Source organism: Chroicocephalus ridibundus, chromosome 3, assembly GCF_963924245.1.
Source record: "Chroicocephalus ridibundus chromosome 3, bChrRid1.1, whole genome shotgun sequence".
NCBI lineage: Eukaryota > Metazoa > Chordata > Aves > Charadriiformes > Laridae > Chroicocephalus > Chroicocephalus ridibundus.
Window position 1 is genome coordinate 2,650,138 of NC_086286.1, and position 25,433 is coordinate 2,675,570.

Sequence of the window (25,433 nt, forward strand, 5' to 3'; positions counted from 1 at the left end):
TAACCCTGTAGCTTTCAGAAGGAGTCCCAGATAAACACTGCTATGAAAGGACGTACTGCCCCGCGTGTCTCTTTAAACCAAATACTTCTGCTAGAGGCACAATGGCCATCAGACATTGTATCCACAGTCATATGCTGCGTTTTAGCTACTTCAAAGAACAAAAACTCTCTTACAGAGTGAGTTCCTTCACATTTTATTAAACGAGTACAGCAGTTCTCTATCTCTGGTCTGCAACGTTTTTCTTCTGAGAAATAATGGATTATTCTTTTGAAGGAATGCCTTTTTTTAATAGATGTATTCTCAGTGGTAAAAAAACTCTTTATCCTACTGGTGAGCTCAACTGTGATAAAACAACATCTCAGATTTCTGCAGGTAAACGTTCATTCGATATGGATTTGTTGAGGATGACCAAAAACAAGAGGATCCTTGTGAGAGGCAGAATGCAGCCTTTGTGTTTCCCAGAGAGAATCGTTCCTCCCAGAAAGTTTTGCTGAGGGCACACCAATCACTAAATATACCGTCTTTGAAAATCACCAAGTTATCACCAGCGCTAAGTATTTTCTTCTCTGATATACTAAGAAATATGTTTATGATAGCAGATTCAAGGATTCACCAAAGAAATCTAATTTCAGTGCAAATGAAGAACGTCTGACGTTTCCTGAACACTTCCATTTCGGGAATGGTTTTCCAGTTCCTCGATACATTTCCTGACTTGCAGACAGAACACCTTAACTCACAGGCAATTCCAGAACTTCATATAAATAAACTGCCAGCCTATGGATGAATTAACCTATGATTTAAGTTTGTATATCATCACTTATCCCATTTTTACTTTATTAATTATCAAAAGCCCTATAGCCTTGAGAAATTGCAGATATGCTCAAGTTCATAAAAATTCACTGAGTTCTGAGTTGCCCCAGATAAGCAGCGCAACCTGGAACTACTTTTTATTAAAAGGTTTAAAGTGTAATTTTCAGTATCTTTCAATGTGGTTTTATTTCCATTTCTAGCTATGTTAAAATGTCTTTCATATAGTCTGTATTTTTCATAATTCAAAAGTATTTTTTCATAGAGCAATTTACAAACTATTGTATGACTATTACTATACAATATCACTACAATTCATGCAACTTAGCAAGAACTCAATTTTCAGTAAAAATATGCTCAAGTTTTCTTTTAAAAGACGTTCTTCAAAAGGTTATAGAAAAATTTTCCTCCTTCATATTGAAAGAAACAGTGAGAGTGAAAACCACGCATTAAGACCGAAGTATAGATCTGCTTTTCATTCTAACACGAAAGTAGCAGTACAACGGACGCCTTTACAAACCCAAGTCATACAGACCTTACTAGTGAGAACATTCACCTTGATAATAACACGTATTAGCTATTTCTCGTGGATTTCGTAATTGGGATAGTAAAAGGAAAAGTCATTTAAAGAACCTGATACTCTCTGAGTCTGTGTTGTGGGTGAGGGAGCAGGAGAAGAGAATGAAAAAGTAAAGGCAGCAGCTACTCTAGTTCAATTGTCTCTAAATCTTTCTCACACTGGAAGTCTACTCAATGTATTAGGCTACACGATCTCTAGACTTAATCACTTTCTCCCTAGACTTTTAATTTAAATTCACTGGTAATTCATGTCTGTCAAAAAGAACCGGTTTACTTCCAAGAAATGAAATTCAAGCGCTTTTGACATTAGTTTCCCCAGGCGTTCCACGAGACTGTGGGGAAGAAGGTGGAAGCAATGCTGCTGGTGACAGAACCTCATGTTTGTGAGCTGTACTTACCAAAGGCAAGTACTAGAGCTTGAATTTTGTTCATTACTGTAAATAAATCTATCCAGAAGGAAACTACAGTTTACGCATTTTCCTGGTAGGTCAAAGAATGTCTCCCTCTAAGAGGACTGGGTTAAAGTCCTAGAAACATTTTAATCTAAGGCTGTGGTGCAATACTTGGTAGCCACATGATGACCCAGATCCAGGAACAAATCCCACAGCAAAATAACCACCCCCTCAAAGAAAAACTTATTTATCCGACCAGTCAGTTCCCACAACAATTCACCACGCAGCTACAAACCCACGCCGGCTCAGTACTGCATGAAATACAATAGCAAGTCAGCAACGTCACTGAGGAATAGAATGTAAAACCTTAAAAGAAAAAAAATGTAGAAATATAACGAGCAGCTTGCAAAGAATAAAGGCTAACATTTCTTGACAAAAACACTGAAATACCATCTACAACACAACGGATGGGAAACACTCATCTCAACTATCTAGAATTGGAAATGCAAAGAGGATCTAGCGGGCACCTTCCCAACACACATTCAAGCACATGGTTTTGTTTATGGGCACACATTTTCTTCTTTGACACTCCAAAATCACCACACTGACATAATATTGAATATTTATTAAACTACTGTGTATGCCACTAGAAAGAAACATTAGTGAGCTGAGTGGAACACTTTACTACTATTTTTTTCAGAGAAAATCTGAAAAAGATCTCTGGAAAGTGGTGTAGAGAGAGGAAGAGACATTTAAATGATGCTGCCATAAATTCAGTTGATGAGCTTAGACAAAAATTGAGAAAGCCAGAGTTAATATGAGCTAAGAGAAGAGTGCTGAAAGGAAAAAGCAATACAAAACTTGCAGTTTAGTATCTCAATAAATAAGGAAAGAGAGAGAAGAGAAATGAGAAGAAATAGTCCAGATCTTTCTGTTCAGAGGTATTTTGGACATCTGAAATTCCTCTGTAGGAAGATTTTTAAGTGAGGGTAATCAAGTTTTTAAATGAGGTGGGAAGTCATCTCAGCATCAACCTGAATCCTGAAACTCAAATTTGTGGCTCCCTGCCAAACGAAGAGCAAAACAAAATATCTCTCTACACGTTATTTCCACAAGCTGACAGTGTCCTTGTTAAGGAAAAAACACCGCTTTTCCCTCTTGTGGTCCAAATAGCACAAAAAATAAAAATAATTCTCTCCCTGAAAGGCGTGATCATTTTTCACTAACCAACACCAGCAAAATAGGTTTAGGAATCACCCTTCTGTTCAGTCTCGTTATTTTTAGCTTCAATAGATTTCATATTCTTCAGTACCTCAGACTGCAAAGAATTTGATTCTATCTTAAAAGCCAGGAATAGCTAAATTAAAAGTACATCTCTGAGGGTTGAGTCACTGAGACATTGCTTGTATCTGTACAATATGCATACTCAGTCACCACAAACCCTCAACCCTAGAGAAGACAGTCAAGTAAACTAAATCTAAAAAGACGTACAAATACCTAGAGCTAAAAACCAGATTTCTCTATCTTAGCTTTCTGCTGCTTTCAAGTGCAAATTGTGAAATCCAGTGTTTTCCCAGATGGAAAATGCTTTAGCTTGTCCTGCCATGGAAAAATTTGCAACCATGTAGATAAAGGTGGGAAGCTACTGTTGCAAAATATTTGCTAAAAAATCCTGACCATAGTTCCAAACAAATGGGAAGAGCTAGGACTAACTGACAGCTTTTTTTTTTTCAAAAAAGATACCTCCCGCAAACCCACCTTATCAAGATACAGAAGGAGAAATCCCAAAGGTTGACAGTTCCAAACGCATCTGGAAAAGTCAAAACACATAATGGGGATGACCACACATAATGCAAAACATCTTCCTTTGATAAATCTGCAGAGGCTACAAATGTACAAAATAAATCTTAGACTTCCTTTCTCCACTAAGGAAAGAAAATAGGAATGAAAAGCATTCCTTTTGCTGCTCATTCAGTCACTGCCAAATCCATAGTGCCTTCTCATCCAAAAATTTCTCAGGAACAGAGTCTCTAATGAGAGGGAAGCTTTGTACGGAACAAACTGTAGAAGTGAGACATTTTCCCCATCCTTCTGCAACAGCCTTTTGTGATTATTTGGCTGGAAGAAATCAGTGATTTCAAAAGATATCTGCAGATGAGCAGCAATACATGATACTCATTTGTACCCAACTTTTCAGGTAAAACACTAGAATGACTGGAATTCAGATTAAAAAAAAAATAAATCACATACTACAAAAGTGGAAAAGAAGGTCTTCTGTTCATGCTGCATTCCTTTCAAATGACAGGCTGTTTACAGATGCCCTTGCCAAGAAAGTAATATCCCAAATGAGAATTTGACAATTTCCTTCAGCTTTAAAATAACTCTGATGTTGTTGCATAGTACATCTGCTCTGCTGCAGGGAACCTGAAGCGCCCTTCTCTTCTTCCCCTGTCGGTAACTTTCCTTTTTCGCATTTGATACAGAAAATCAAATGGCTTTTTTTATTAGGTTTAACTGGCAGAACAGCTTCTTGTTAATGTTCCTTAAGTACTTACTACTAGTTAAAAACTATTTCATTCACAATGTGTTTCAGAAGATAAATAACCAAGAAACACCTCAGTTTCAGATTTTCAACGTGAAGGAAGGAGGAGAAGAACTGGATAAAGTTGAGGTTCGGCAGTCCCAGTGCAACCAGACACCATAAACTGCCAGCAGAATATTGAGAATACCCCAGTCCACCAAGTCACCTCACACACTCAACCTGTTACGCTCCTCTAGTATTTACTTCCACGGCTACAACAACTAGGGGCTTTGGAAAAAACCCAACACCTCCCAGAGCAATAATAATGATATAGAAGTTTATGTTATATTAATATTCTATTTAAAAAGTAATAAATGTGTGCTTATATTTATTACAGCAATGCATTTTTTTTAAATGTATATGAGCTTAATGACATTACATTCGGGTTTCATCAGATCATAGCAAGATACATGTCATACTTGATGAGAATTCTTTAATTTTTATGACATATCATAATTTACTTTGAAATAAATGGATAGCACTGATTCATGTTCACCTATTGATGACAAAGGACAAGAAAAAGTTGATCACAAGTGGTTATTTGTTTTGGATTCTCAAGGTATTTTCATATCTTTATGAAAGCAAAACTGCCCTAGATTCTGATTCTTTATTTTTAAAATACCAACCCATTACCATAAATTTCACCTCAAATATTCAAGTTGTTATTTACATGAAACCTACATTATTGTGGTCCTGATTGCTGCCAGATTTCAACAAGCAGGTGTTAAAATAAAACCATCTATAATAAAAATACCCAGCCAGAAAAGCAAGGCAACCCCTGCTATAACAGACTTCTCATTAATGAGCAAAAGAGAGTGGAGAGCGTGTGTCTGTAGCGAGGCAGATACACACATCGATACAACCCTCAAGATAAACGTGGAGTACATCACACCCCAAGATAAAGACTATATCACAAGTAAAATCCCAGATTTTTCATACTTTGCCTGTTATTTCGAAAGAAAAGTTATTTCAACTACTTAAAGACATACTTTCATCTAAATTCTAGACAGTTCTAACGTGAAGTTTAGAGTTACAACAAAAATCCATACATTTCCTCACTGGAATAGAATCCCATGCATGAAAGTTCGTAAAGATTTATGGGAGTCTCCTTTAAAATTGTTCAACACACCTGAGTTATACAAATAATAGACAAACAATAACTAGTTCTAAAAGCATCGCCTCACAGACTCAGTGGAAAACCAGTAAGAGACTGGGAGCCAGCGACGGCAAGACAAGTCTTAGTTAACTAAATAATCAGCAGAAGTGAGAAGACGGCAAAAATACTACTTGGATATGAATTAGTTGGTTCTTATTTATACATCACAATGGAGACAATGGCCTGTTATAAGTATTTATTATTTCAGTATCTACATTTTTCTAAAGGTTACCGTGACTCTATCTTTTAAGACAGTGAAAAAATCCAGAAACATTTAGAAATAATTTTGAAGTTACCACCTAAAAATATTTTTTAAACCCCTGATTAGAATATTTCTAATAAACGCCCTGGATTATCACTACTCCCCACTTCGTATAATCCATAACAACAATACAGAAGAACTGCAATCATATAGCGCATTTAAAGTATTCATAATAACGTTCCTACTTACGTTTCGGTGTCTGAAACTAATGACTCATTATTACACACATCATTGAAGGTATGAAGTTGGTTCTACAGTTAGAAAAAGGAAGAAAAAATTAAAATTTTATCTAAATATTTTGTGAGGTAGTTTTCTTATATTTAAAAATAGTATTAGTCACAGTAAACAATTTTTTCTAGTACTTTCAACATTTGTAAATAATCCACTTTGACAAATATTTGAACAACAGATTCTAGCAGGCAAGAGGGATCAATTTTCTTTTTTCATCAACTTTTCTTTCACTAAAGCAATTAGATGATGTTAAAAACTCCACCCACTCCAGAAATCAGAGCAAGGTGTGTAGCAGTCACTTTGCAGAGGTTTTCATGAGAAATGAAACGCATACTCCGGAAACAGGTGTAATTTCCCCATTATTGTAATGCAAAGATTTCTTTTGTCACATTATCAGTGCTGAAAGTCTACAAAATTGGAGAGTGGAAATTAAGTATTTTTATATAAAATGAAGCTTTGAAAGGTATCTGAACTGATAAATTCAGGACATGCCAGAGAAAAGAAAAGCCCGTTAAAGGTTTACATCTATCTTCCATTCTTTTCCTCGGCATCAATTTTCCAGACAGCAATGGCCCCGCATCCAATTCTTTACATGTACAAAACATTTTAAAAAACGTATTTAAAATTATGTAATAAAACTTGTCACCTTGTTTTCAAACAAATTAAAGACACAGTAATGTGAGGGTTTGACATTCAAATTAAACTTGTTGCATAACTTTGTCAAAATATTTAATTTTTTCTTTCTTGAAACAAGCCTGGTACGTGCAGATTTGGGTGACAGCTAACCTCCTGCAGTCTTTACACAAAGATTTATTCGTGTCTAATCTCAACAACAATCATGGCAAAAAATGTTTTTGAAGAAACAACACTGAAAATATGCATTAAGATTAGTGAGACATGAGAGCCTGATTACACAATTATTGATAGATAAGTTATTAATAGATACTTTCAAATGAAACGTAGTTAGGAGTGGAAAAACATGTGAACAGAACTTCATGAAGAAATTGTAATGACCAATTAGAATTGGGTCAAATAAAGAAGTGAAAGTTCACTGGCTTTTCCGAAGACTTACCCCCCCAATTGAAAATGTTTTGAGAGGGATCAATGAGTGAAAGAGTATCAAACTGTTACTATCATACATTTTAAATCCATGGTCGCATGTTGTTCCAAATTTGCCACACAAAATCCTCATTCAAAAAAACTCTGACAAAATATGCTCTTTTTCCTATTATAAAAATTGTTTGAAAATTCCAGTAATTTCAATTACAATCTTAGAATTCTGACACAACAGCACGATACGAAGTGCACACGGGTCAGTGTTGCACCGCCTTATTCTCATGCACCTCCCAACAGTTTTTTCACTTCATGTTTTGTTACCGTGAAATGACAGAGCGAATAAAAGACTTTTACGGTTTTTTACCATATGTGAAACATTGTAAGAAACTAAAGAGGCCTGTGCCCAAACAATCACTTGATTAATGTAACACAAATGTGTTAGCTATAAAGTAGAGCAGAGGTATAACGCCTTCAGCAAAGAAAGCTGAGAACAAAACGGCGTCTCCCTAACTAGTCTTGTCTCAAGACCCAGGCATCACAGGTTGTAACACTTTCTACGTAGGAAAACAACGCAAGAAGAATAAATACCCACTGTTCCAAGTTTTGCACCGAATTTGGTCAGGAAAACCCCAACCACGTTGCATTTGCATTTTCACTAATGCACAAAAGCAAATAAAAAGGGGCTGGAAAAAGGAAAAGGGAAGGATGGCCGGATCAGTTCTGAGCGTTCACTTTCACGCACTTCAACTGATCTGTACGCGGAAGGGCAGAAAAAGCGTATCCTGCTTGTCAGGAAATTGTAGAGAGAAGAGGGTGTTTTGGAGCTGAACCACCTCAACAGACAACTGGGAGATGAAATCAAAGAGAAACGAGGTTAACAACAAAAATAAAGCTTCAGGTATATTTTAGTTTATATTTTCCTGTTCTTTTCTGTAGCTATTTCCAACTTCACATTCAATGACTGCAGCTCCCACTTTGCTAAAATTAACTTTCGTGTGTCTGTCTTCAACCTTGTTTTGTAAATAAGAACTTTAGTCAGATGATATGACACATTTTGTATATGCTTCTCTTCAAGGGAGGCAAGTCTATATTTGGTGGTAAGCAAACATAATCCCTGTACGCCATACTGCGTGTATTCTCTGGGTCTCAAGAGGTTCCACGAAACTGAAAGGTTTAATTTTAGGACTGGTCACGTTAGCTGTCAGACAGAAAAAAAAAATAAAAAAAAAATCTCTTGGCAGACACAAATCAACACCTCCGTGTTAGAAGACATTCATCTGTTTAGCTTCACTGATACTTCTGGTCAAAGATTTCTGTCTCCACGATGAGAGCAAAAGTACATTTATCTTGCAAAAGGACCAATCAGGCAAGCCATAGAAATTATTTGACCAAAACTATTTTAGTCTTGATCTTGTGAGTTGATCTGAGTCACCTTTCCACGCGAATTTTCAGAAGAAACTTGTCTTTGAAATGAAGCACATATTGAAAAGTTCACACTTTAAAACACATCGTGCATCATTTTGCTAAAAGTTTTCTTTGAATCTTCACATCTATTTGCAACACAAAATGAAGAATTCCTTCAATGCTAAACGCCCTACTTTTGGCAAACGGGAGTCCAGGAAAGGAAAACATTTTGCAGTTGTGGGTATCAAAGTTCTGAAGTCTTGAAATCCAAACCAGGAGGCTGAAATAGTGTTTGTTGGGAAGAAAATTTCAGTGAAACTACTTTGACAAATTTGACTAGCCATCAAAGACAGGAATAAAAAAAAGAAACTTGAAAAAGTAGTCATGAAATTACATCTGTAATAGAGAAGGTTGTGTGAAAATACTAACTAATGAAGCTCAACTATACTACATCTTTGAAAACACATCTTTGTTTGCAGAGAGGTCAAAAAACTTCAGTAAAAAGGCAGTCAAAATTTCTGGAAATTTTGGTTCAGATTTCACACTCAGAGTTGTACAGAGCTGGCAACTAAAATTGTTCCAGGCAAGGCATACAAAACTAAATAAACCAAAATGCTTCCCAAACGCAGAAGTCAAAAAAGATAAATCAAAAAATGCTTCTTTCAAAAACCATTTCATAAGATCTTTAAAAAGAGAACAAAAGAGAAAATTGCCTGATTTGAATTAGAAAGAAGAATGGAATATCAGAGTTCAAGAGCAGTTTTAGAGACTATTCATGCTAAAAAAGACACAATAGCTTATTAACAAACAATATTCCATTTTTTTACAAGCTAAAACCTATTTGTTTTAGTCTAAAAATACATGTCTTATTAAAAAAATCTCACTTTTATAGTCACATTTATCAATCATAACAGGTCAAAACATATTATAACTACTTAAAATTAGACAATTTCACGCTCTCTTAAAATGAACTACATGCCTGAAAAAAATAAACGAACTGATGCATTCTTATTTTCAGACTTTCTTTGGGTAAGGATACACAAAAAGACATACATTAGTAGTTGAACACGGACAACTGTACAAAACCAAAGGAAAGTACTTATAGGAATAAATATCTAATGTAATTGGAACGATGCAAACATTGGAAATTTACTTTAAATTCGAGACTGAAAATAACATTTTCCAAAACTGTGCAGAATAAAAAAAAAGTTACTTTTACGCTCAGTTAACAGCCATATTTTAAAATGTATCTGCCAGAGATTATGTCTGTAACCATATAAATAATAAAGTACACATCAATGAAAAATCAAAACAAAAATATATGTTCTACTTTCACATAAGACTTCATCACCTCTCTGTGGGTTTCTCATTACACAAGAAGAGCCCTTGTGTAAACACCCACTTAACACTAATTCATTATGACAGAAGATTAGAATTCAGGCACTGAGTGTATTATATGTAGCACTCATATAAAGTCATATAAATGACTTACGTATAGAAATGATATTTTCAGTAATGCCACTATGTCTTTCACAAGTTAACTTTCTCTGTGTCTTGCTTTAGCATCTCTACCTGATGAGCTGCGTTACGTTTCCGTTCAGATAAATGCCAAACTGAACGGACAATGCATTCAAGTCCAACAAACGCAGCTACCCTTACAATAGCATTTGATTAACACTGAGTGGATATCGTTCACAGACTTTTTTTTTTTTTAACTTAGTAGGTCACATACCTACATAAATAAAGTATTGACTTTGGTTAAAAAACACCAATAATCTGACTGGGAATACTTCCAGGTTACTTTAAATTGTCATTTATTAAAACAATTGTAAGTAGTTCTATATAGAAATATAGTGGGAAGCAAAATTAAACTTAAGTAAACTTGCATTTACGGACAGTCAGTGATGAAGGTGGTCACTGAGTGATACTACGTAACCAGTCAGAACAGAGAAGGCCACATGTGTTCAAAAAATACTATAAAACTTAAAAAGAACATGTTCTAGTATCGTTTGTGCATTAATCCTTTATCATTTTGTGATTATGATCACTCATCATTTTGTGCATTGAGGCAAATATGACAATACGAGCTATAAATCTTAAATACAGGAGCATGAGAAGAAACACAAAATTGAAAAGGCTCAGATGAATAAAAATATTCCCTTTTGACCTTCTGTCCACCTGTCTCTCTATGGCTATAACACAGTGTAGGATGGAGGAAACAATGACAAAGGATGCACAAAGTATCTTGACTGGTGCAATGTGGAGCATTTCCGTGGGAAAGAGAAGGGTGGCTTTTTTCATTTTAACCTGTTTCTATTTGACAAAGACCGATTCAATTCAGTCTTCTGCTAATTAATGCAGAAATACGCTCTCTTGAGCAACAGACTATACTAAACAAACAGGAAAAAGAGGTATGTACAATACAAAGAAGCAGCTAATTACAGTAGAGTCAAGACACTGCAAACAGATTGAAAGCCTTTGTAAATGACAAATATAGCCATGTCAAGGGACTTAATTTCAACATAGCTGTCACAAAATATGCTTATAAGAGTTTTGTTTAGCATGGTAAATTGTTCAGGAGAAGTGTTACAGTTCCACGTGCTGCAGAACAGAGCCTTCACTCGGACTTATCTCTTAGTGAACCCTATTTCACAATTTCCCATATAATTTCCCAAGACCGCATATAAGAGGATTCTGTCGTTTTCACACATTAAAAAAGGCCCCCAAACAAGTCTGTAACTCGTAAAACACAACAAGAAACATTTTTTCTAAATATTATTTATATTTTTAAAAAGTTCTTACTGTTATTTGACTCAGCCCAGCCAATCTCATTGTTAGAGTTGGAGACATAAAGTATTTAAACGCAAGATCAAGACTTTCTTTATCAAAACACAAGGCTGTATCCAACGGTTCTTTAACTGTGCTCCACATTAAATCTGCCATGTTCCGGGCTGCACTCTGTCGCAACTCCTGGTCTGACAGTTTACATAAATACCTAGAATAAAGTACAAATGGAAGGGGGGGAAAAAAAAAAGGTATGAGTCAAACTAGAACATACCTGGAACACCATCTTGATTATAGCAAATATATATTCCCAATAGCTGTATGAGTACTAAGTCTTAAAATACCACTATCAAAAGTTGGCAACAATAAAAAAAACCACCATAGGAAAACAGAATTATATTTTTATATATATTTTAAAAATATAATTATATTTCAAAAAATAAATAAACTTCATATTTTAAAAAGTAAATACAATTCTTATTTTAAACCTTCCCAGATTTCTTTCACTCCACAAAATGACAGGCAACCCACAAAGTTCTTTGGAAATGTAGGTCGAAAGCCTTAACCTCAAATCTGTTTCATGGGAAGGTGCCCTCTCCAGATAGCTGCATCATGTTCATTTACTGTATTGAAAAGCCAAGTGTCATGATACGCTTAACATATTGTAAAACTGAATTTCTGGAAACAGCGTGAGTGGACAACAAACAGCATGCTCTCACAGCGAGAATCCTCTGGAGGTGAAGATATCCCTGTTTGTGGCCTTAGTCAGAAGAGAAGTATAATTGTGCAATCACGTTCTGATACAATTAGAGTAAATGCAGTGTACACACATTTTTTCCGCTGTAACCATATGGCGTCTGTGCTTGTACATCAGCACTCCCCGTGCCACAGTACGGCTTTCGCAACAGGTTAGGACAGGAACACGTGCCCAAGTTGTTACTTCTACTGACAGTAATCGCCATCTTTAGGGACACACGTGAAGCATCACCAGGGATCCCAGGATTTTCACAGAACCAAAAATGCTAACGAATTTTAAACTGCTAAATTCTTCCTACTGCAGACATCTTAGATAAGGGGCATCTAATCATGCGTGTTGAGACCCAGCACAGATGCTCTTTGCAGATGGTAGGCAGGAGAAACAATGATTTTTAAAGATTAATTTCCAGAAGTTCCTGCACCCTCACTCTTACCTAAGCAACTAAAAGTTCGAGGCGTACCAAGAAAATCTATACCGAAATGCCTGTAGAGTTCACATATAAAACACTGACACAGTTGAGAATTTCTCCTAAACTCAATGCACAAGAGAAAAATGTTTAGAAAGCTTTCCTGAGCTTATTTTGAAGCAGTTGAAGATTGCACAGTGAAAGGTACATACATACAAGGTTAGCATAATTATTTTTTTCTGCTGTACTTCAGCATTTTGAAGTTTCAACTACATCCAAACTAGATTTAACTATGCAGAAACGCGTTAAAAATCCATTTGTTTGACAGCCTAAGCCTGGATCTATCCTTGGAGACTGGCCAATTAGATAAATGGATCTTTTAAAAAAACACAGGAGATATTAAACTACACTTAACTAGATTTATGCACCATTCCTTAGCATTTACTTCATATAAACAGTAATATTTTTTTTAAGAAGCAAAAATAAAGGCCCTGATTCTTATTTACATTGAGGCCCTTTTTCACAGCTCTTGTGTAGACGCCTTAAAATAAACACACTTAAATGATACTTAACATTGTCAAACATAGAAAAGAGACTTCAGTGCAAATAATCATAGAGACTGTAGAACTGTGATAGAAATCACAGATAAGTAACGGTAGGACAACAGAAGGACCACTCAGGGCCAAGGCAACCAGATCCTTCACTGTTATCAATTATGAAATTTGTCTTCTCACGTGGAGCACTCGAAATTGGATCATGGCAAGAAAGTAAAGCTTCTGTGCTATGATTTCTAAGGAAAAGAAAAGTAGCAACGAGAAGGGGATACTCATTTGAAAAAATTCATCAGCAAACCAGAGCCAGTGAGCTATCTTTAATTACAGACAGGTGAGAGGAGTTACACTGATGAAAAATGCATCGGCCCATGTTAAAACATAATCATCTCGATATAACTGGCAGCAACCTCAGACCAGGTTTTCTCTCCCCATTTTTATATGCAAACTATATTCAGCCCTAGTTCCCAAAGCTCTTCAACGATCATAATGCACATCAAGTCATACTCAACTGTTTTGTGAAGGATTTCTAAAGATCTCAAAGACGATAAAATAAATTCTATGAATTTTCTCATTCTACACAGGACAGATAAAGAGTGCCTGTATGCAACAGACAAGGGGGAACGGACACAGATCTACATATAAAGAAAAAAAGGTGCACTTGTGGCTTCATTACATTTCTGTAACAGGACTTTCGCCTGAAATCTTCCTCACGCTAGAGAGTTTGGTGAAGGCACTACACTAATCTAGTTTATGTAACAAAAACGTTTTCTATTTTAATGCAACAGTATCAGTATAAACCTACTTTTATTCATCAAATTCACACTACAACAACATTTTTAAGGTTCTTTCAACGCGTTTTCTGTATTTAATCCAAGCCTGAATCAGACTTGTGTCATGTTTTCCTGTATTACAGGATCATTAAGAAACGGTGTTTTAAACAAATCCCACTTTATAATAACTGAAACTACCGTGTAGGTGCATTTTCACAGCTACAGAAGCACTTCAACAGTATAATCTGTTTTGCCAAGGCCCTAAAGGCAGGGAGAAAAGAGCACTTTTTACTTGTTAACCTGCCTCCTTGGATTTTTTAATGCAACTGGGTTAACCAGGCACAGTAGAAATGTAGAAGATGGGATACTTGTCTTTACGAGTATAACTGCAGCTACGCTAGAAAATTTCTTGACACTAAACTGTTCATAAATCAAATACGATCGTATCTTTAATACCAGAATTAAAACTACAGAAACTTGCAGAGCAGGCCAAGCCTCACTTTTTATTGTGGAAAGATACAGTGGCCTCAGCCCGACTGTATCGGTAAATTGGGACCATTTTATGCTTTTACCAGTACAATGTTATTATTAACAAAAAAGAAATCTTCAGCTAGCAGTGGCAATTAACACACATCCTTCCTCACGCTAACTGTAGATTTGCTGCATTGCCTTACGTAAGAGCAGAGGTACTGGAGAAGGCAAAAGGTCCATTTAGCCCGAAACAGCCACTCTAAAAGCAGATGAAGGACTTATACCGTATATTAAAAAAATGGATGAACCTGTCTACTACTTCAAATTTGCTTACTTCTTTCTATTTACACTTTTGGCCTTCTCATTAACCTATGCTAGTTAGCTTCACAATTATGTTTGCGTGAAAACCAATCTGCTTTCATTTCTCTTAAGTCTGCAACCCGACAATTGTACCGTATCCTCTCCATTTCTTATTTTTGAAAAACTGCAAATTATCATTCCCTATTTATTGTCTTCATACCACTTGTAAAACAGCCACCTCCCTGTCAAAAAAAAATCCTAGACTATGTCTCTCCTCCTATCAATATAATTTTTTTTATTTCCTACCTTCTCTGTCACCTTGCCTATGGCCCAGGTAGTTCTGTTATTATGTCTGCGAGATGGAATGATCAGAACTCTATAAAGTATATAAACGTGCATGTGACTGATTCATATAATGGCTTAATAACAACTTCCACTCTGTCCATCATTTTTTTTAATTAATAAATTTTTGTCATTTTGATTCTGATAAGCGTTAAGTCTTAGAGGAATATATCAAAGATACTTTAGGATCTATGTGATCTAGTAAATCTGACATTTTTGCCTAGATGAGACTTTTGGAAAGAAACATACCTCTTTTTATACATATACATAAAGGATAGTCTATATACGTTTAGGATCTGTCCTGCCAGCCTGACACAATTAAAATAATCAGTAAATATATATACTATCTAAATTTAAGCAACACATACACATTAATTTAAAAAAAAAAAATCAGGTTTAGTCTACTGAAAAGATTTAAGTTTGCCGTATTTGGGGATAGAGAGAGTTCAGTTTTACACATGCAGTTCCACGTTAATGTAACGCTTACAATCACATCTTACGCTTCAGGACTTCAGCTACTCAGCTGTGAAATAATCTTTTTTCCCTTAATCTGACTCCTTCGGACCACAGCTGCAAGAAGGATATCAAGCAGAATGAGTCAGCACCCCTCAGTGATATGAAGAATTTATTTAAGTGCCTGCCTATTGTCTCCCGACTTGCCTAACCTTTGTACCTACAGCATAAATCTCCAGATTTTCGGAGAAGTGAAGTATTTTTTGCAATTGAAAACTTCAAGGCTTATTACAGGAGTTTTTCATGACAGTTAATAGCAAGGAGTGGTCTCGGGCACTCCCAGAAAACCCAAATTCTTAAGAAAAATTATTTTTAAGCAGAAGAGTAATTTGAATTCTTTCGGCTCTGTTCTCTCTCACTGTATTCCACAGGAAGCATCATGGATCAACAATTCTGTTTGGAGCTTCCACTTCCTCTGCATGCAGCAGTGCTATGCTTGTGTCCTGTGCCGAGGTGACACGGATAACAGCAGAAACTGCCACTTCCAATATCCTCTCAAAGTGCTTGGGCACAGAATGTTCTGTTTCTCACTATCTGGGGCACAGACACGAATCCTTTGCAAAAAAATATCTCTCAAGATTGGTCTTGAAGCAGGAGGGAGGAAAAAGGGAGGGGAGGAAAAAAGGGGTAGGACTAAATAGGATATTGGTCAGCGCTAATGCTACACATGGCTCTCAGATTTTGCCAGAGGAACATGAAGTAGGTGATACCAACTGGATGTCAAAGAAAGAAGAATTTTAGGTCTTTTTCCTTGATACTATCGAGCACTTTTTGGTGGTTTACAGAGGCACTTACAATATCAGACATACAACTTCTATCTCTTACTTCTCATAAAACTGGACTTCATTGCTAGTCATCTTCTTTCTAAAGGACAGAACTATCCATGACGCTTTCAACCGTCTTTCTGCGGAAAAACCACTGTCCTCAAAACACCGCTGTTTATAGCTACTGCTTTCTCGAGGCATTCAATATCTGGAACCTCGTACAGCATCCCTCATGTCTGATCTTGAGCTGCAAGTCAGCTGGAACCAAGGGCTTTTATAAAGAGACATCATCAACAATTTGCCCTCATTTATAATTGCCGTAAGTTATGACTTATTTTCTCGAGTCACTTTGTCAATAAGTCTCTTATTTTTTCATGAGAATTTTGCACTTTGAAATGCAGAATTCTAAGGTATTAGGACCAATAAAAGCTTCCTTCTGAGAAGGACAAAACCACTTTGCTCCTTACTGAAAGCATGTCCTTTCTTTCTTTCCTAAACTGCTTAAAAACACAGACCCTTCAGAGGCAAGATAGGATTGCTAGTGCTCCATTCCCCAGGCAGAAAATAACATTTATCAGTCTTTTTTTAGTAGCAGTAATAATGACGGGATTGTGTCCATGATCTTTGCAGATTCCAGCAGGGGCCGTCTCTACACAAATACACACTTTGCTATTCACTTCATCCACTCCTAGCAGAAATAACCACAGAACGGGAACATAAAGGTTAACCTCATCTGATAAAAGATGCTGCTAAGATGCCAGTCAGGTGATGTCTCTCTCTGCTTATGCTGATCAGCACTCCAACATGCAGTTCAGTTCTGCAAGGGATCTACATGAGCAGCAACTTGGACTAACAGTCAATTAGAGCCCCAAGATCTCATTCTAGACTAAACCCCTCTCCGAGCCCTCTTTCTTACCTCACACAGCAGCAGAAGCTATTGCAGGATTTCTTTCAAAGGTGCTGTGCTGCTGTACCCAGGATTACGTTTGCTTTTTCTTTTTTTTAACTAAAGTAAAAAGCAGATGGAGACCTAGAGACCCAAGCTGCTAAGACAAGATCTGTAAGCTTGACAACCACATGGGGTGAGCTACATATATCAAGAAATTCATCTTTCACCGAAGGCATCTGTGTTATCTTCTGTCCCATATAAAGGTATAGCACCAGAGATTATTTTTGTTATACGGCCTCTGAGCTTCATGTCCCACTCTGCAAGTGCATCTTCCCCAACAAAGCTTTGCATTTCATAATGTTAAGAAATCCCACATCTCCCATCAGGATTCAGTTGTGAGAAACAGGAACTGGGAGAACATCCCCTTCCTTCTCTAAACTGATGGTGTTTTCCATAGGTGTCTCCTGTATCAGTATTACCGTTCTGATTGACATGAACGTACTGTAAATGCTAAGAACAGACATCAAGGGCATTATTTATGGCAAGAAGTTGCCGACATATCACATTTTAAGTCAGATGCAAATATTCTATGGGTAAAGAGGAAGAGATGAGGAGAACACAGGAAAAAAAATCTTCTGTTCATTCCAGCGACCCTTATTACAGCTACGGTTATAAAATACTTATAGGATGACAAGTGAGGATTAGCAACAAAGACTGCAAGCTGTGTTATTCTGTCTCACTCAAGTTCCTTCTTCTCAGCCTATCTCCAATTCTCGATCCTTCAAGGCTCTTTTTAATTTCTATACATTGCAAGAAGATAGGTAAGGCTCATTGTTCGTGAACCTGGGAATTTGGTCAACCATTAATGGAATATGTATGGAGACAAGAACTTGAAGATTCTCTGCCTGTCCTTCCTGGACTGCTTCATGATTAATAATTACCTTTGTAAGATTTCAAAGATAACACATCAGCAGTAAAGGTGCACACACGGCTGGACTGTAACTCCAGAATGGTATGTTTTAATAAAAGATCAGAATACTCTTCTCTCTGCCGGTATCATTTTAGTAGAGACCATATTATAGGAAGAAAGATCGATACCCAAGCCAGTACTTAAATTTTTACAGTCAAAATTCTTTACAATTCAAACCAGAGCATTTTTAAACACAAAACATAGTTGTGAGCCTCATTGTTCTGTGCACTTTTTTGTTGCCAATGCAATTACTTTTATTAAGACTGTGATGATATACTGGTATAGTTAAGACAATATCTTCTGTACAGGCACATTTACTGCTATCAGGGAAGTAAGCTATTACTAGTATAAGCACATTTCTAATATTACAGTTATAGGAAATCCAAAGCCTTGGAGGAGCTGTGGTTCCACGCAAGAGCAGTGGCCTTTTAGGTTGTCTGCACCAGAAAAGTTAAATGCTGGGCCACTGGAAGGAGAATTAGCTGGGACCACACCCCTCCACCTCCAGGCAGACACAACATACACAAGATACTTTCAGCAGCACCTCATTGGATTTTTTATATTGTCCCGAGAAAGCCAATAAAAAGAAATTGCTTGTATAATTAAATATCTTTATAAGTACTTTAATTTTAAAGTGCTTTTCATGGGAAGTCAGCTTGATGTAAAGAAAATCTTTGGGACTAGATATATTTAGATCCATAAAAGTGCGAGTAGACTTTTGATCACGCTTCAGTTCCTGCCAGCTGGAAATACAGAACATCAAAATGTGAAGCAGTGTTAAAACTCAGAGAAACTCAGTATATGAAATCTCAATGACTACATATCGCTCTTCTACTTACATCTTCTCATTGCAAATTTTATGTAAAGTTTGATGAAGATACTGCAGTAAATGAAACTGCATCACAATTGAACCCGACACGACACGTCAGAACGGGGCTGGATGTCACACTAAAAATGCTATTAACAAGATTGATTTGATCGATACTGAAATCAGATAGATAAAAGGAGCTGCCCAAACTAACTCTAAACATTACCTTCACTCTCCTTGTTGAAATGATACAGTCAGAGCAACAACTTGAACAATTAAAAGTGTATCAGCTGAAATTATAAATAGGTGCTGGCAAAAAATCCCACGAGAAAAATTCTTAAATTAAAAATTTACCTGATAACATAAGTCCTAAAGGGTATAATGTGCTGCATGACAGCAGGGATGTGTAGCCATATTCTGATCTATAATGCAAAAACATAAATAGATAAAAATTTCATTAATGACATTTAATGAGAATGGTAAAAAATGAACTATTGCTGGTACATTTGCACATGCAACCCCACTTTAGAAAAAGGCTTTGTTGTTTTTCATTCAACTTCAATTCTTTCAACTTCTTAATTTTCTAATTTGGAAAGCTGTTAATCAGTGGAACGTTTCTGCGACTTATAAACAGGAGTTACATCTTTGACTTTAGTCAGTTGGAAAATATAAACTTTGTATGAATAGTATCATACTGCCCAGATGTCTCATTTCTGAATTTTCTGTAGTTTCTTCAGTAGGAAAAACTGTTACTCAGCCTTGTGGGGTTTCTTTTTCTTTTAAAGTTTACACGAAAATTATTCCATTCTTTATGTTCCTTGCAAATCTCTCCTAAATCAAGTAAAATTTTTTGACTTGTGTTGATGTTTTGCTTCTTACGGCTTATATATCCTATAAAATAAAATTATGTTTTATAACCGGTAATTAAGAACAGTTTTTTACTACCATATTTGCATTCCCATATTTACCATTCTGCCTTTACCACCTTTGCAAAACTGTTTGCGGGAAGAAAATGTATGTCAAGAAAAAAAACCCTGAAACAGCTATTTAACACCGCTGTGAGGAAAAGAGGAGCAACCAAACTACTTACACAGGCAAAGTCAGAAGCTCCATCTGCATTTCAAAAAGGAATGCTGAGCCTGTTAAACCTGTTACAGAGAGACAACTACGTGCCAGGTAAGGGATCTAGCACAGATGAAACATTAGCAGCTGCTACTACTACTCACACAATTTTAATCATGGGCACACACAAATCTTGTGAACAGCTAACAGCGCCAGTCACTCAAAACCATCACCTCGATTTACATCTCCATGTTTGCTCTTAGGAGAATGGTTCATCTTTGCAACTGATGCAATAAATTCTGCCTAAGGACTGAATTCTCACCAGGATTTTGGAAAATTCTGGATGCAGAAAACCTAAATTCTCCTTGCCAGGATGGAAAAAATATCGGGGTGTAGTAAAACTGTATCACCGGCATTTATTTTAAACATTTTTTGAATTAGCCAAGTGATTTTAAGAGTCATTTCTGAAAAAAATATTTTCAGACTCACTTTTTACAATGCAACTAACACTATGCAGTAACAATACCAACCTACTCTGCAAGACAAACCAGCCAAATCTTCACGTTGCAAAAAAGACGACGTTTGGAATAGGCTTCTGATCCTATCGGCAGTCTCAAGAAGAAAAAAAGGCTAACATCCCAAAGATAGAAAGTGTAACTAAAAGATGCCTGTTCTAGAAACAGGAATTAAATACTATTTTGACAAGGAACCGCAAGGATGACAAACACACTACTGCATTTCCACAATTTGATTTTTAACACAACGATGTGCTCTTTTTCATATGCAAGTATCAAACACAAAAGCGAATATCTTTCTTTGTGAAATAGAAGTAGGAAGCGTTGGTTTTACAGCTTTAATTGTTCATAGTAATTTTCGCTCTAAGTCATTTCATTCATCTGTATACTTGCATTACATACAACTTTCATCCTCACAATTGAGTTAATGGATAATTTCACATATTATAAATGAAAATGTAATTTTCATCATGAACTCAATTATAAATATACTAAATTTTTTAAATAAAGTAGCACAAAATATCTAAAATGACATAAAAATAACATATATAAAATTACATTAAAAATCCACAGCTTTCATCATACCTTTTTTTGCTTCCACCTGCTTTTAAAACAAAGTATTTACTGCATCTGTTCTATTTTCAAGCTTCAGAGGTTTCTGGGTTATTATTTGCTCTTTATCATAGGTAATTCTTTTCCAAAAGGCAGTGTGTCTCTCAACAGTTTTTACTTCTGACTTGAGTTTTGAAGTTTCATACAGTAAAATTAAAGCAACGTTTGGGAAACCATCAGCATTATTTCAATTAATTCACCTCCACTGAGCGGGCAGTTATTCCTCCACAACATCCACAAAACTGAACTCATACAGAATGATGGAATGACAGGCTTTTTCAGTGAGGTTTAAATTCTCCACAAAACAAGCTGTAGGTCATGGACTTCTCTGCATCTGTTAGTTTTTTAAGGCCACCACAACACAGGTAGTTAAGCTGAGCAGATACCACAGAATATGAAATGTGGGAAGAACCAAGTATCTAACTAAAAAAGACAGGAAAGAAATATCCTAAGAAGGAATAGTCCTTCCACAACACAGGTTGCTAAGAAAGCATCTCGCAGAGCCATGAGCTGGATTAAAAACAAGAGTACCAACTAGCCAACTCCCATGTAAAGTAAATTGCATTATATTACATTTGCTGGTGTTATTACTACAAACATAAGCTTGTCAGACAAAGACATTTACTCACTCGAGATTTGCTGGATAAAAAAAAATTCAATGAAACATCTTTTCAAAAATTTTAATGTCCTGGATGTAAAGGAGACACCAGTAATCACAAACAAGCAGCTCAGTTCCCCACAGGCCTTCCTAATGTGTGGTAATGGTCTTCTCTTACATGCACCTGTAGAGTGCTCTTAATGAGATATTCGCCTTCCTTTGTGGGAGAAACAGAGCAAATGCTTTCCACACCACTATGCACCTTTGTCTATTAAAAGTTAACTGTTATGGGTTTTTTAGCAAATGATTTCTTTGGCTGCTGTTTACTATTTCCAACTTCACCTGTTCCACTTCCTGGACCTTACTACTAAGCCTAACTTTTTAATAAGAAATTGATTGCTTCATCTGCACTACAATCTTTCTGAAAATATTTTTGAAATATTTAAGGTAGTAGTAAACAACCAATTCTTCTCTCAGACTTTAAAATAAATTCCAGCATGGATATTTCTAGGAGTCGTTACAATAATGCCTACTTAACTGCCATTCTCAAGGGTTGGCAGGACTGTGAAGATGTCTTTAAGAACTACTGTGCACTATAGTTCTGCCTTTACATGTTGTGAACCAGTTAACAGTTGACATTGCAGAGGTCTCCGCTGAGCTATTATCGACAGGGTCATCCACAAATCTCACGCTATCTATAAATCCCCAAAACTCAAACGCATTGGGGTAAAGACAAGTCAAATTAGCAGAGTTCTCACGGAGATCACCAATACTTTGTTCACGAAAAATAGTTTTGTGAAGGTTTATTTTTGTTTTATTGGAGTTTGGTACATCATTTCCCAGATAAACAGAAACATTTATTAAATTATTTATGTTTACTTAAGTTGTATGAATTATATAGGGAGATGATACAAAAAGAAACAGGGAAAAAGAAAAATTAGAAGCTTATGCACCATTGTAGAGGTACAGAAAAAAATATTATTTTTTAATATATGCAAGGTAAAATGTATTTTGTCAAAAAGATTAGCTTCCTCATTTGGAACCAATAAACCATATTGCATTTGAAATTCAGGAGCACTGCTGACAAGTACTCTGAGTGACACCAAAACGCGGGAAGGGGATGAATAAAGCACATTACACATAAATCATTTTCTTATACTTTCCATAGCGAACTGACAGATAAAATCTGAAGATAAAAAATTTTCTAAAACAGTTTTCCTCCAATTCACACAGATTTGCCAGCAAAGCCAGACAGAGTTCAAAAGGAAGATTCTAGTTGAATAGTAAAAGATACAATGCTGGAAGAGGGTGAAGACACAGTATTTCTACCTGTTATGCTTTGGGTTGAATTTCATTTTATCTGGCAGGTTTAACCATAGCATTAATCTAAAATAGCCACAAGAGACAGCTAAATCTATTACCTACTATAACAAAAGATAAATGCAAAGTTGCTAAGTAATCATCTGAAAGGAGAAACTTTGCTGAGAAGTGTTTTGGGTTAGGGCACCTCACTAAGAATAAAGAAAATAAACGATCGATGTGGAGAAAAATAAAGACTTCAAAAAAGAACAAAGAAGAAAGGCAGGCGCAGTTTATAAACATAAACTGGTCTGGGATATTTACGAAATGGGATTTGCAGCCAGAATGCTTGTTGAAAAAAATGCTGGTGTGATAGGGAGCTGCCACTTACTGTTCCGAACAGTTTTGCCCATCCTCAAAAAAAGCCCAACAAAAATCAGACACGAAAGACTGTCTGGTTCCATGACCAAAATTTACTTCTACACCAGAATAACGTAGAAGACTATACATTTTCAGCAGATGGCTTGATGAAGACTGCAGGCTGCACTGACAACAGGTAGAGATGAAGAACTCCTCAGACTATCACCTGAAATCTCATCAGATCATACAGAAAGGGCCAGAAGGGAACACATCTCCACAGCTTAACAAAGAGAGGTGCTGCAGCAGTCCTCCTGTGCAAGCTTACCAGAACAAAGCATATCATGGCCTTAATCACTTGTTCTCTCACCCACTAGTGAAGAACCATTACACTAAAAGGATGAGGAGCGAGTGATACACATCACCAATGGCAACTTTATTTCAGTCACTGGTTCCTTCTATGCAAACATATTCCAATACTTATTTGGAACATCATCCTCGCTGGTCAGTAAAAGCAACAAGGAAAAAGGGAAGATATGTGGAAGGAAGGATCTGATTTCAAGCATTCAAAACTGCAATCAACGTCAAAATCATGTTAAACTCACTTCATACAAGGCATAACAAACTATTGTTTTTCATTTGCCTGTATGTAACATTCACAAGACAGATCATGACTCCACATTCTCACATTAGTCTTCATAGGTACTCCTTCAGAGATTGTTTTTCATTTCTATCACCAATCTCCTTCAAATCTTCACCAAAATCAATTTGTAATTCTGCTGGTCAAAAATCACTGTTATTTCAAAATGGAGAAATGATGACGGATGTGTATTCTAAAACTAGGCGAAATACAAGATAGTTACCTCTAAGCTGCAAATGTGTATGATGATATAAAATCACAGGATATTGAGAAGAAAAGAAATCCATAGGCTTTTCTTTTGTGCCTCACAGGAAATAGGTAAAGAGTTAATATAGCCTTAAGATGCTTAAAACATTCCCATGACACAATTTCAGGGACAGAAATGACCTCTGACGACGTTCTTACAAGTATTTTCTGGGGCTGTTACAATCTTAAAATCTAGGTACAAACCTACAAAACCACTTGTGTGCTTACAGGAGATGTATGGGGTTTGGATAATGAAATGCTCAGTGGACCAGCAAACCTCACATTCCTAACAAGGAAAAATCTTACAGTGTTTTTCTCCCTCCCCAGTCCTATACAATTCCTCCAGACTTCAGCCCTTTTACTTTTTGTGTTTAACATTAAAGAATTGAAAGACAATACTTACATTAGATACCACTGTGATAAACGCATGTGCTATAAGAAATGGCAGCGTCTCGGGAGTTCCGTATTCAAAACAATCCTTCATGAGGGAAAGGCCATTTTTGCCACAAAAGAGACAAACATAACGAAGCAAGTGCAATGGTACTTCTACATCCTAGAAATATATTAAGAAAAAAAAAAAAAGAAGAATTTGAACAATCAATACAAGATCCATTCAGACACCCAGGAAATTCAAGAAGCTACATTAGTATAACACAAATCTATACAGGAGAGAACATAGATATTTTAACTTTCTAGAAAACGTGCACTTATTTAAAAATGGACAACTTACATTCATATCACAGAACGCCCCTAATATATTGCTTTCTTGAGCAGAAATATCCTGTTTAAAAAGAAAAAAAAATTAACTGAAGCAATAAAAATACATTTATAGAACAAAAAACAACTGACCATTAACAGACATTATAGTTAACTAACAGAAAAAACCAAAACCCTAATTTAGATGATGACAAAAGCTCAAGCTTTGCTCTGCTTTTATATTGCAAACATACTTTTCTGGTTCATCATTTTACCTTTGTTAAGATGTATTTATAAGTACACAAATGCACGCTTAGGATAACATCTCAGCAGTGGCTCTCAATGCCTGGATTAACAGATCATTCCTCAATCCCACCTCCCTTCAGATCACCATTTTTTTTTTCCAACAGGAATACTGCAAAGGGGGCACACCAGCCTGAGAATTACAGAATAAACCAATCTAGGTGCTTTTGAACGCAATTTTTGCATGAAGATGAGGCTTAGATCCAAACATCTGAATTTAAATGAAATGTAGGATGTTCTACAATCCTACATTTAATGACTTAAGGGGCTAAACTGTCAAATTATTCATTCCCATCAGAACATTAACAT

The 25,433-nt window shown here is 36.1% G+C and overlaps 1 protein-coding gene across 12 annotated transcripts in view; it reads right to left on the reverse strand.

The window, feature by feature from the left end:
• USP34 (ubiquitin specific peptidase 34) overlaps positions 1-25,433 on the reverse strand; it is a 136,245-nt gene that overhangs the window by 81,887 nt on the left and 28,925 nt on the right. For 11 of the 12 annotated variants that reach the window (XM_063331208.1, XM_063331211.1, XM_063331213.1 and 8 more), the window contains 5 exons: positions 24,856-24,906; positions 24,529-24,678; positions 19,151-19,218; positions 11,271-11,463; positions 5,967-6,028 (listed from right to left, as the gene is read on the reverse strand). In XM_063331208.1, the coding sequence (XP_063187278.1) occupies positions 5,967-6,028; positions 11,271-11,463; positions 19,151-19,218; positions 24,529-24,678; positions 24,856-24,906 (524 nt within the window). The remainder of the gene's footprint in view (positions 1-5,966; positions 6,029-11,270; positions 11,464-19,150; positions 19,219-24,528; positions 24,679-24,855; positions 24,907-25,433) is intronic. The other variant, XM_063331212.1, reaches the window with a different exon arrangement.